The sequence below is a fragment of the Mytilus edulis genome, chromosome 2 (genome assembly GCF_963676685.1).
Source record: "Mytilus edulis chromosome 2, xbMytEdul2.2, whole genome shotgun sequence".
Lineage (NCBI taxonomy): Eukaryota > Metazoa > Mollusca > Bivalvia > Mytilida > Mytilidae > Mytilus > Mytilus edulis.
This window is the reverse complement of record NC_092345.1, coordinates 103,038,320-103,051,195: the sequence shown is the minus strand read 5'-3', so window position 1 is coordinate 103,051,195 and position 12,876 is coordinate 103,038,320. Positions and strand designations below refer to the sequence as shown.

Genomic DNA, 12,876 nt, shown 5'->3' with positions numbered 1-12,876 from the left:
CAAAAGTATTTAATTCAATCGGAATCAAACACATATATACAAAAGAAATACTGTATTTATGTTTCTGGAGAAACTAACAATGATTGAAATCAGAATATTTTCAGAGTTGCAATTAAAGTATTTTATACGACAAGATACTCTGCTTTGGTATTTGTAAATATTCATTTGTAAAAGAAACATAAAAATTAAATAAATTCTTGCATCCTACAAAAAAAAAAAATGTGTATAAACAATAATCATTATATTTCTACATTAATTATTTCATACCATTTTAGTATTTATGTTTTATGAGTAATTATTATTTATTTTTTTGTATTGTAATATATCCATAAAACGGAAAGTATGATCAATTTATTAAATATTTAAATTTTAAACGGTCGTGAATAAAAATACTTTTGTGTTTTCAATTCATAAAGCATGATTTTAAATCCTTGCAGCTCACAGAAACCGTACAAATAATTTACAATAATTACAACCCCAATGTTGATTATTTTATACTGTTAGTATGGATTTAGAAGTCCTTGATTATATTTTGTATAGTAGTGGAATGTTAGAATTTAAAAATAGATTCATTCGATAAATAAAAGTAATCTGTAAATACTTGACGTTCGTGTTTATTGATATTATATAATATATTCAAAAGAATTTGAAAAAAAATACTAACAGGAACGTTAGTTTATTATAAAAAAAATTTTTTTAATAGTTTAACCTTTAGTTATAGCATCTAAATATTTGTACTATGGTACGGTTTTGAAAATTGTATTAATTGTGTTGACCGACTATCCTACACGTCTTGATTCATTCACATTTCAAAAGCACACTATATATATCGATTTGCGTTCTCAAAAATTCTGGATAAAATGTCTATTAATCCGGAGTCAAAACATTTTATGTAGGCCGCTTGACATTCGATTTCAACTATTATATTAAGATATGTGATGACGCAAATGCGTATTCTTTTCCGGAGTATCAGTGAGATGCTTTCTATTTACTATTTCGTGCGCTAAAATACTACTTGCATGCAATACTATTAAATTCACTCGTGGAAGCTTATTTTCGTTTTTGTTATCTAAATTCAGGACACGGCAGAAAGAGCTTTACATGCGACTTTCAAGCACGGTCATCATTACTAACGGTATTCTGACCTCGAGTTGTTTCTCTTGTTTTTCTTTTTTGAGTCACTGTCCTATTATAAACTTTGACCTTTTAAAAAAACTGAGGATTGTCTACCCAAGGAATAGATTCCTTAACTTTGTAATGTATTTCGCCTTTTAATTTTTTCATTCGAGCGTCACTGATGCTTTTTTTGTAGACTTAACTCGTGTCTGGCGTTTTTTATATCTACATACCTTTCTATATAAATTGGTTATTTTGAAAGTGTGTACAGGTATTCATAAACTTCTGAATTAAGAAATTCTTCGGCAAAACTAAGTTTCTCTGTATAATGTTTTAATTGATTTAAGTAAAATCAGGAAATCCTTAAAATTTGAGATGTTTTATGAGACCAAAATAAGTCTCTTCACTGAAAAAATTACCTAGTAGAGACTACTAGTTTGGCTAGTACTTCTTTAAAAGTCCCTAGTAGATTATAAGAGTACTAATTAGACTAGTATGTTTACTATCGTGGATGCATCATATTACCAGGCACCAGCTGTGCAACTGATAACAGGATTTCCCGCCGGACGATATCATATTCGCGTGGCTTCTGTTGCACATGAAGTGAAGACCGCAATCAAGTATACAATTGAGTATTATCAGCCTGATTCATTGAGATTTTTGGAAAGCCGTAAGTATTATAACTAAATGGTATGGTATTTTATAGTATTAACTTGTTTTACACACAAAAAAGATCCACAGCATCTCGTATTTTCACGTAATTGTACATCATAAGATGGTCAACTCAACCTTGAGAAAAACAAAGCACCAGTAACACGTGGAACAAGCTTAATCTATAAAAATTAATCAGTTTGATTTGCAAATATGTCTAGCAATGATATTTTTTTAATTTTATGTGTTATATGCTTCAATTTTATCAAGTTTATTAAATGTGCAACACCGATGATTGACCAGTATTAGTCTAACACGGTCAGACGGCACCCCACAGCCGGGCGCCATTTTAATGACCCATATTTGGGAACGAGATGCGCGGTAACATATTCTGTCTCTTTTATTTTTTTATGCTTTGTTTCTCTTTATATAAGAAAACTAATTTCAATAATAGTTATAATTCTTTTTAACGTTCACCATAGAAAACCGTAACTTGAATCCGAAACGTTTTAAAATTATATAATTGAAGACGCCTCGTTATGAAATTAATATGGCTGCGCCCATGGAGTGTAATATGAACCCACCAAAACTAACAGATATGGGATGTTATTACATGGTATATCTTCAATAATTACTTATGAAATATAATATCAAGAAACATTTTAAAGCACAACAGAATTTAATTATGACATACATGTACCATGAAGATGTACACTTGCATCGTGAGTGCACAAATGCATTCACATATGACAATAACAATCAGACTACATGTAAACAACAGAAAAAGCTTGAAAATTTGTATTTTTTTTTTTTACATATATATTATTTACATGTAGGATGATGGATTATTATTTTTTTTTAATAAGTTTTTCTGCTTTATAACACATGATGTCACCAAATTTTGTATCCCATCCCAACATGATTTAATGATTTAAATAACTATATATTTATATAAGATCTAAATAAAATTGATAAATGTCTACCACCCCGCAACCTCAATGTGCACTACAAATCTCAAATGGTATATGTATGTGTCACAAATTTAATTATAGGATACACATGTATGTACTAAATTTTCTTATTCTTTCCCTTATATGTAGGTTAATATGGGTAAACATGATAAAACTAAAAGGAGGGAATATTTGAAAAGAAGAAAACAAGTAAAAAAATTGAAAACCAAAACCAGAAATGATAAAGAAAAGGAGCTTGAAACTTGTAACATTAATGTGACTACTCTATGTGCAGAGTCAATTGACCCTAAAGATGTTAATTTAGGATGCAAAAGGGAAAATAAAGTGTCACTCCCTAAACCTGGGACAGAAAGTTCTGTAGGAAACTATAACTCAACCTTTAGTTCAAGTTCATGTAGTTCTCCATTTAAAGTGTCATTATCAGAAAATGAAAGTTGCAAGTATGCAAGCAGTGTTAAGTCAAATCAGTCCTTTTCATGGGAAAGAACAGAGGCTACAGATCCTTTGATAGTTCGATGGAAAGAATACAAACTGTTACAGTCAAGATTAGCTAAAATAAGAAGACAAAAATTTTGAAAATTATGCTAAATGAAAATACTTTATACATGCCTCTGGGACAAGTTATTTTTTTTGCTCTCTTTATAGCAGTATATTGCATTTTGTATAATATAAAATTAAAACATACATGAATGACACTCGTTAAACTCTTTTACTTGAAATACTTATTAGATGTAGGAAAATGAGGTATTAGTGCCAATGAGAAAACTCTCCATCCAAGTCACAATTTATAAAAGTAAACCATTATAGATAAAGGTACAGTCTTCAACACGGAACCTAGGCTCTCACCGAACAGCAAGATTTAAAGGGCGTCAAAAATTACTTTAGTAAAACCATTCAAATGGGAAAACCAACGTTAACAGTCTAATCTATATAAAAATAAGGTTTTATCTAAATAAATTAAAAAAGCAAAAACATCACTTAAATATACAGTGTGTATCTATATGTCATGGTGACACATAAGAAACCAAGTTACATACAGTAGAGTTCCAGTAAATAGATATTAATTAATATAAATAGCATGTGCATGAAGTGTTATGGAATTCTGTATAATTTCAGGTTCAGAAAAATCACCAGAATTCTTAGAACAGAATTGTCACTTTAATCAACCAGTCATCAACATAAATGTTACATACTTGTATACATGTACAAATCATGATTCTTTTTCTAAAAGTCTAAGAAACTCATATGCATTTTTGATACAGTTTTTTCAAAATGTTTTTATGCTCAAAATGCAACCAAGAAGTAAGATTTTTTTCGAAACTTATAAGTCACTATCGCTTCACACATGGGCATGAACATGGATTCTTCTTAACATGTTCTATTGAAGGGTGTGAAAAACAGTATCAAAATGTTGATTCTTATCTTAAACATGTAAAAAGAAAACATAAAGAGTTTTATCAGACCCACTTTTCAAAATTAAGAGAAGAAAATAGAAGTGCTGATATTGCTGATTGTTTAATGGAAGTTCATGAAAATGAAGATGAACTGATAGATGATGCTGGCAATAATGTTGTTGACACTGAATTCTCTCAAATTGATTTTAAGAAAAATATTGGTATATTTTTGATACAACTTCGTGAAAATTATAAGCTTCCAGCAAAAGTTTTACCTATCGTTGTTAATGAATTCCAATCAATGATAAATCATCACCAAGCAAGTGTATCACATTCTTTAAATAAATTAGTAGGTAATAATGAGTTCAATGCTATCCAGGTTGATCAGTTTAAGCAGATTCTTAATGAAAAATCCGAGATTGAAAATGCCCTTAGCAATCTTGATTCTGAGTATAAAATTAACAAGTTTGCAAGATTTCATTTAAATTTTGTTAAACCCATTGAATATAAACCAGACAGGAATCATATTGAAACATACCAATATGTTCCAATTATAGACACATTACAGAATTTATTATCACATGATGATGTTTTTGCATATGTGATGAACAATCACAAATCCACTGATGGCATTTTGAGAGACTTTTGCGATGGTAATATATATTCAACTAATCAATTTTTTATTGACAACCCTGATGCACTTCAAATCATGTTGTTTTTTGATGAATTTACTGCTGTCAATCCTCTTGGTCATCAAGTTAAGAATTATAAAATAGCTGGTTTTTATATGCTTCTTGGTAACCTTCCACCCAAATTTAGGTCCCAATTGCACTGCATTCAGTTGGTAGCTCTCTGCCATTCTACAACACTGAAGCATAATGGTTTTGAAAAAATCTTGGATCCATTGATTAATGATCTTCAATCCTTAGAAACCAATGGTATCACTGTCTCTAAACATAATGTTGATCACCATTTTTATGGAACTGTTAGTGTTGTTATTGCTGACAATCTTGGTGCCCATGGTATAGGGGGCTACATGGAGTCATTTACAACACTAAGGAATTGTCGATTCTGTTTCATTGACAAACACCACATGCAAACCAAACATGATTGTTCAAATTTCCACATGCGTACACCTGAGATGTATAATAACCAAGCAAGACTTGTACAAGCTGACCCTGCCTTAGCCAGTGTTTATGGAATTAAGCGTTCTTCAACATTGAATAAACTTGGACATTTTCATGTTGTCGGTGGAATGCCATCTGATATTGCACATGACTTGTTTGAAGGAGTTGTTTGTGAAGTCATGACAAACGTTATAAAGTACTGTGTGGTTGAGGGTTTCTTTAGTCTTGCAGAATTGAATGAGGAATTAGCAAGCCTTAAATTTTCAGAGGTGGATAAAAAAAACAAACCTATTAGGGTAAACAATGTCCTAAGAAATTTCAAAGTTCATCAGTCAGCTTCCCAAACTTGGTGTTTTGCAAGAATTCTGCCCTTGCTTGTTGGTCATAAAGTTCCTTTGAATGATCTTACATGGGAGTCATTTCTGTTACTAAGAGATATGCTATTTTATGTATGTGCACCTGCTTTGGACCCTGGCCATCTTTTGTCCATGGCAGATGTTATAAATGAATTTCATGAATGTTATCGCACTTGTTTCCCTGATGTAACTGTGAAACCTAAATTTCATTATACACTGCATTACCCAAACATGATCAAACAATTTGGACCACTTCTTCATCTTCAAACCTTGCGTTTTGAGGCAAAGCATAACTACTTCAAGGAATTGGTTTATAGGTCAAAGAATAGGAAAAATATGTGCAAGTCATTAGCTGAGAGACATCAATACTATATGAGTTCATACAATACGGGTGGGAAATTTCTGTCATCAGGTGATTGTGACTCCACAGGTGGGTCTACTGTACCTTTAGTATTGTTGGATAATGAATTTCAACGTCTTTTGGCAGGTGTTGTACAAGGAGATGAAATATTTCTATGTAACTCAGTTAAAAGTCTTGGAATAACTTATTGGAAGAATACTTGTATAGTGATAGGGTTGCAAGGTTTTTTGTGTCAATTTAGCAAGATTTTGCACTGTGCAATAATTCATGGAAAACCCTTCCTCTTATGTCAAAAACTTAGAACAGTTGGATTTGAAAGGCATTATCATGCATTTGCTGTTGAAAATACAGGTCATTGTGAGGTGTACAAGGTTTCAGATGTGCCAGAAACTAATCCTTTAGGTATCTATGACCACCCAAATCATGCCCATAGGTGGAAGTTGGTTGTTCCAAAGTATAAAGTGATTGTATAGGTTCTTCTATTAGTATTTTTCAAATGATGCTGCACAATAACCCAAAAGCTAGAGTATCTGCGAGTTAATTCCTGCTGGTCTGAATGGTTTATTGTATATACATGTACATTTGTATGTGTATTATACTGTTACATAAGCTAGTAGTTTTTACTACTCTGCACCTTAAACTGCAGGTAGACGGTACAGTTTTTGATGTGCACATTGTATGATCAGGTTGTAATATAGTCAGATTAGTCATGTTAGTGTTATATGTATATTATGGTCATTTTGTTGTTTCTTTCAAATACAATTGATTTCGAATTTCTTGCAAATGTCAGTCCTGCAGTTTCTAGAGTAGACAGTATTCTATTTATAGGCTGTTTGGTCAGTGTGAGATATTTGCATTTTTTTGGGCTGTTAGTTTTATTTTCTGCTTGATTTAGATTTTTTCACATTCAGAAAGTCATCAAAATGAAAAAAACATGTACTTCAAATTTGCTCCTATTCAATAATTAAAATTTTGTACATGAATATATATATATAGTAAATGTAGGTATTTTATCAATCTGTATATGAGGAAGAAAATGTACACAGTATATTATCATTATTCATAGAAAAAAACTATTGTGCATATAATAATTTGTACAGTTTATTTATTTTTATTATTACTAAGGGTCTTTTTTTCTTCTTTTTAATGTTTAGATTCGAAATGGAAAACAAGTTTATTGTGGTGAACTATGGGACCCAAAACAAAAAAATTGCAGTTCATGACATGAGTCATGATACTCTATTAAAACTGATAAAGGAAAGATTTCAAGTCCAATCTCCAGATATAAAGTATTATGATCAGGATGTTGATGACTGGGTTGATTTCGACAGGGATGCAGATGAATGTATTGCAACATTAAAGGTCTTAAAATTAAGAGTTAAGGAGACTCAGCTTCTGAATGAGGATGAAAACTGTCAAGATTCTGACATGCCACCTTCACCTACTCAACCAAGTACACCATGTAGACCAGGGACACCGTCTATAAATAGTAGACCTCAGACTCCAGTCAGTAGACCTCAGACTCCAGTCAGTAGACCTCAGACTCCAGTCAGTAGACCTCAGACTCCGGTCAGTAGGTCACAGACTCCTGTTGATAGACCGCAAACTCCATCTAGTAGAGCAGAGACCTCCAGTAGGCCTGATACATGTCAATCCCCTAGTGGAGGAGATTTGACATTACCTTCATTGAGCAGACAAGATACTCCCAGTACTAGCTCAGCATCCAAGTACTCTAGGTAGGTATATTGCCCTGTCAGCTGTATGTCTTTTCATATATAAAGCTGAGAATGATGAAATAAAGCATGTTTTTATGTACCCTCAAAACTTATACAATGTAATTCAAAAAAACTACTTTTATGAAAATATAATGATATTATCAACAAAATATTTCATGCAATCATTTACTTCTTATTTAAAATTGTGTTTCAAGATATGTTTCAAAATAAATTGCTGTCAGTTTATGAAAAGATTTCTTTATATGATTTATTTTTTTTCAGCAAAACTTGGTGCAGACAGTATAAAATCTCAAAACCACAACTCTCTAGGTCTGTTCTGTCAAAACTTGAAGCAAAGGAGGAGCTAACAACATCTGAAAGACGCCATTTCCTGGATGTAATATACAATGATGTGACAAAGTATGCTGGAGGAATGTAAGCTATTAAACTTTATCTGAACAGTGTAACTGTACAAGTTTGAATTCAACAAAAAAGAAATCTTTGATAGGACTAAAACTTCAAAGCAAATAACATTAAACATAATATCTTATGAAACACAAATTTACAAAAAAAACATTGGCTTTTAGTGCAAAACACATATTTAAAAGAATTATAGTCTTATTTGTTCCATGTATGGTAAAGATCGGAGATACATGCATTTATACAAAAGCTTAACAAAAATAATTAAAATTATTTATCTTTTTTTTTAGGTATCCAACATCTGAAATGTACGAAGATGTAGTTGATGGGTTGATAAGGGAATTTCCATATCTTTTGACATATGGTGGATTGCCTCCTTCATCAGCAAGAGTAAGTGCCACACATTTATGAAATTTATAGAATATTATCATTACTTTATCCAACACTAAGTATAGTAGTCACTAGCTCAAATAGAAATAACATATTCAGATACAATAACATAGAACTGTTGGGCATCTGTCTATCGGTCCAAACCTTAAAAGCATTGTCATGTCTACATTTCTCAATATATTTAAGAATATATATGTCCGATGTTACTAGCACAGATGTATTGAATAAGTTTGAAATTTGTTTTTTGTGAGAGACTTGTACGTTAATTCATTCTAAAAAATTAAACTGGGCTCAAGAGGGGGATATTTGAATGCTGTTCTTTTATTGATATTTAATTATTTGAAATATTTAAAGGAGTTCTGGAAGGACAAAGTTCTTTACAAATTTGGAAATGCAAGAAAGCTGTTAGACAAAAATCATCCGGATGTCAAGTTAAGGAAAAAGAAAGTAATAACCGAGGAGAAGAAGTCAGAAGGAAACAAAAACAACTTTACCTGGGGGTTAGGTAGATACCTTCCTGACATTCCAGATACAGAAGATGAAACATCTTTAGACATACATACAAAATGGCTTCAAAGAGAGTATAAAAAAACAGATCAAGACTTGGAAAATGTCAACAGAAAAATGGACTTAACATTCCCATACAGGCGTAGGCAAATAGTGGAAGACAAAATAAGTGTCAGAGATCTGGTTGAGCTTTATCCATGGCTTACATCCAGACATGAGGTAGGAAAAAAATATTGTTTTAAATTTAAAAGATGATTGTAAGAAAACTATTGACTATTTAAGGCAAACATAACAAAGATAGAATTTAAAAAGTACAAATAATAAACAAGCAGGACAATCTTGGCATTGAATTTGATCTGGTAAATGTGATATCATGTAAAAATGTTAATGATTATGCTTCCATCATTTTAACCCTATATAGTTAACAACATGAATTTAGTAGCACACACCTTTATTATGTTTGAAAAAAATCTTAATGTAACTATGAATGAAGATTTTACAAAAAAATATATGCATATGACATAATGTGTTTCAATATTGATTGCAGCTTTTGAAAGAATTCCAGCGCCTTGAACCCAATACAGATTCTAATGACCTCGTTGAATTGCTCACAGAAGGGCTTCAAAAATACAGGAAGGGCATTGTTGGCATAATGAAGGCAAAGAAGAAACCAGATTTTCTGGTTGCAATTGATGAGGCAGCCAAACATTATAGAACTGAAGGACAGAGAAATTGTGAGTTGAGTGTTTAAAATTGTTACTGCTTAAGGATTTTTCACTAATCTTATGATATTTCACTACACAGTGAAGCTTTGACTATCTTTGAATAATATATATGTTTCACCTATTTCTTTTATAAAAAAAAATGTATGTTAAAGTGTTTGAAAAATCCAACAGTATTGGAGATGCCAAGCATTGACTCTAAACACAGTGATATCTTTATACCAATTTCTTTCATTACAGATCTTGTATAGTTGAATAATCAGATTGTTTGAATTTGTCTTACATATATATGCGTTTATGTGCAAACATTAACAAAGTTTTTATATGTTTTAGATGCTGATGATTGTATGGCCCTTGCTGGTATGGCTGTGTTGTTTAAAGAAAAGGCTGCAACCTTGTTTGTTAAAGAAAATGCAGAAAATCAAACGACGATGGCTATTAAAGTACACACCCATATCATGACAATGGATACAGATGCTTTCAGTGTCTTTGCAGAGGATACTGAAGTGTTCAAATGTGATTCTTTTTTTGAAGCATACAGTGGCCTATTAGCATGTATTTATGTGTTGAACTTGGCATACCCTAAAGATCTGGAAAAGTCATTCCTCTTTGTTCAAAACATCTTGTTAGGGTTAAAAGACAATGAAGCAAACACAATAGACAAACGTATTGTAAATGTGCTTTCTATGGTCAATGGAGAAATTAAAAAAAGACAATAGGTCAATAAGTTTTAGATACTGTTATATACCAGTATCATGTATATGTGAGAAATTCATTGTTTACCATACATATGTTTTTATGCAAACAATAGAAAACTGTGAAAATTTAAACTGTAAATATTAAAGAGGAAGTAGGTACGAAAATCACATTTTTTTGTAAAGGTTTTTGTACATTAATTATATATTATAAGGAATGTGTACTTCATGGTCACATGTGATGAATAGTGATAAATTTAACCATTGCTTAACATTTATTCATTCACGTCAAAACTGATATAAGCAAATATTAGAATTTAATAAAAAAGTTCATGATTTGACCTGATCCTGTTTATTAAGCTCAAATAAGATTAGACGAAGTTTCATATAATGTAAAATATGCATTTAGGAGCAAATGGTGAAAATGATTTAGATCCTAGTGCAATATGAGATGGGTGACATGTATTTAGATCCTGGTGCTCTAGAGGGGTGACATTGAGTTGGATCTGTTTGCTCACACTAAAATTTACAGTGCTTTAAAGAAATAAAAATAACATATCATGCTTAATTAACTGTTGGCTACATGTATACTTAATTCTTGACAATTTAATTTTATTCTAAGTGTTTTAAAATGTAAACTTCAAGTAGGAAGACATAGAATAATTGATAAGTCTTACTTTTTTTTTTTTTTTGTAAATAATACTTGAGGGAGAGTTTATTCATTTTAGTTATGCAGGGAGAGCTAATTGATTCAAACAATGATCGTGCGTTAACTAGATGGGTTATTTAACTTATACATTGTATATCTTTAGAATTGTTAGTTGAATCTTCTAAATACAAAACATTGATAATATTGATTAGGGTAGACAGCTTATAAATGTTTTTTTAATATGAATTTAAATGACGTCTTTGTGGTAAATTGGGTAAATTTTACCTATTTGTTTGTTGATGATTGAAATTACTTTGTATTGTCTAATCAAATGTATTGTACAGTTATGTTTTTATGCATCTTATTGAAATAAAATATGTAGGATTTATTTTCTTTTTTTTTTTGCTGAACTTCACACACTGACAAATTTAGTTAAATAATTGTTAAGTGTTCAGGCCTAATATGGATAAATTTAAGGAGAGTGTGTGAAAGAGAAAAAAACAAGAACAAGGAGTGTAAAGAAATGGTTTTGTCTTTATTGACATTGAAGGTCAATTATCACTACGGAATGCAACACGTTTTTTATCTGCATTAATTGGCAAACAAGGTTTAAATTCAATTAATTTTTAGGATCCTGTGACCTATTACTGAAGTTTTTGTCTGTTGTCTTTCGGTCATTGTTGTATTCATATCGATCAAAATTTTACATTCACATTATGTTTTCTGAATTGAAAGATCACTTATACATACAGGTACCGTAGAAGCTTTTAACAAGAAACTTGAAATTCCTGTTGAATTTAATGATCATACATGGAGAATGGTTTAATGGCCTCAGAGCCCCTTTGAATGGAAATATTTGGTTGATTATGCAGTGAAAAATTGAAGCATGACTTGAGGGCCCCTTTTATGGCAGTCAAAGTCCCCCCTTTAAAAAACATCTGGATTTTCAATTTGGAACATGATACCTGTACATTAGGGAAATACCTATATGAAATTGCACTGCTATGTCACAATACATACTAATTAAAAAAAGGATTCCTAATCTGTACCATAACTAGGTTAGAAATGTACCATATTAGGACGATCTGGTACCTGTACTTATAGCTAGTAAAGTTACTAGCTGAAGGAGGTATTCCTACTAGGGAATGTTTGTAGAGTTACTTAAAGCTAGTAGAATAACTAGTCTTACCATGTATTTGCCACTAGGAGGACCTAGTTATGTTACTTAAAGGTAGTAATATTACTTATTCAGAATAGTAAACTCACCAAGCAGCCTAGTAAAATTACTAGGGACTCACGGTGTTATTACTAAGTAGCCTAGTGAATTTACTTTGGAGGCCTAGTATAATTACTAGGTAGGCTAGTAAATATACTTCTAGCCTAGTAATCTCATGGACAGTAAGTTTACTAGTTTACTTAGTAGAGACTACTAGGTATTTTTTTCAGTGTTCATAAGGGGTCCCAATCAATTGCATGCCACAGGTTTAACCGCATACAACATCTACCATGAGTAAAGACAGCTTCAAATACGAGTTGAGAATATAAAGGCATTCATTTAGGAAACAAAATATAAAGATATGATAGATAAAATAAATGCATCCAGAATTCCAGATTATAAAGCAAACTGAGTGTATAAATTTGTATTGCGATAGGTTTGTGCAATTTGCATAAGTCATCCGGTTAGTAGAAATTAGGATTTGCCAATGGGTTATAATCGGAAAAAATATGTACATTCCCAAGTAATATATAAAATAGTCGAGCTTTAAAATAACTATTCAAGTAGAAGCTGTAAATATATATGT

General features: G+C 31.3%; 2 protein-coding genes across 3 annotated transcripts; both read left to right on the top strand.

The window, feature by feature from the left end:
* The first annotated feature begins 2,292 nt into the window (after positions 1 to 2,292).
* Positions 2,293 to 11,462, top strand: LOC139513745 (sterile alpha motif domain-containing protein 3-like). 2 transcript variants are annotated; one of them, XM_071302515.1, is made up of 8 exons: positions 2,304 to 2,383; positions 3,855 to 3,941; positions 7,131 to 7,712; positions 7,974 to 8,126; positions 8,402 to 8,501; positions 8,856 to 9,227; positions 9,556 to 9,742; positions 10,064 to 11,462. In XM_071302515.1, exons 3-8 carry the CDS (start codon positions 7,138 to 7,140, stop codon positions 10,447 to 10,449), a joined length of 1,773 nt encoding a protein of 590 aa, XP_071158616.1. In that variant the 5' UTR covers positions 2,304 to 2,383; positions 3,855 to 3,941; positions 7,131 to 7,137; the 3' UTR covers positions 10,450 to 11,462. The 2 variants fall into 2 exon arrangements, with proteins under 2 accessions (XP_071158615.1, XP_071158616.1); XM_071302514.1 differs by lacking the exon at positions 3,855 to 3,941 and having other exon boundaries at positions 2,293 to 2,383.
* LOC139511135 (uncharacterized) lies at positions 4,011 to 6,449 on the top strand. The gene has a single exon (XM_071297708.1). It carries the CDS (start codon positions 4,011 to 4,013, stop codon positions 6,447 to 6,449), a length of 2,439 nt encoding a protein of 812 aa, XP_071153809.1.
* Positions 11,463 to 12,876: the final 1,414 nt, after the last annotated feature.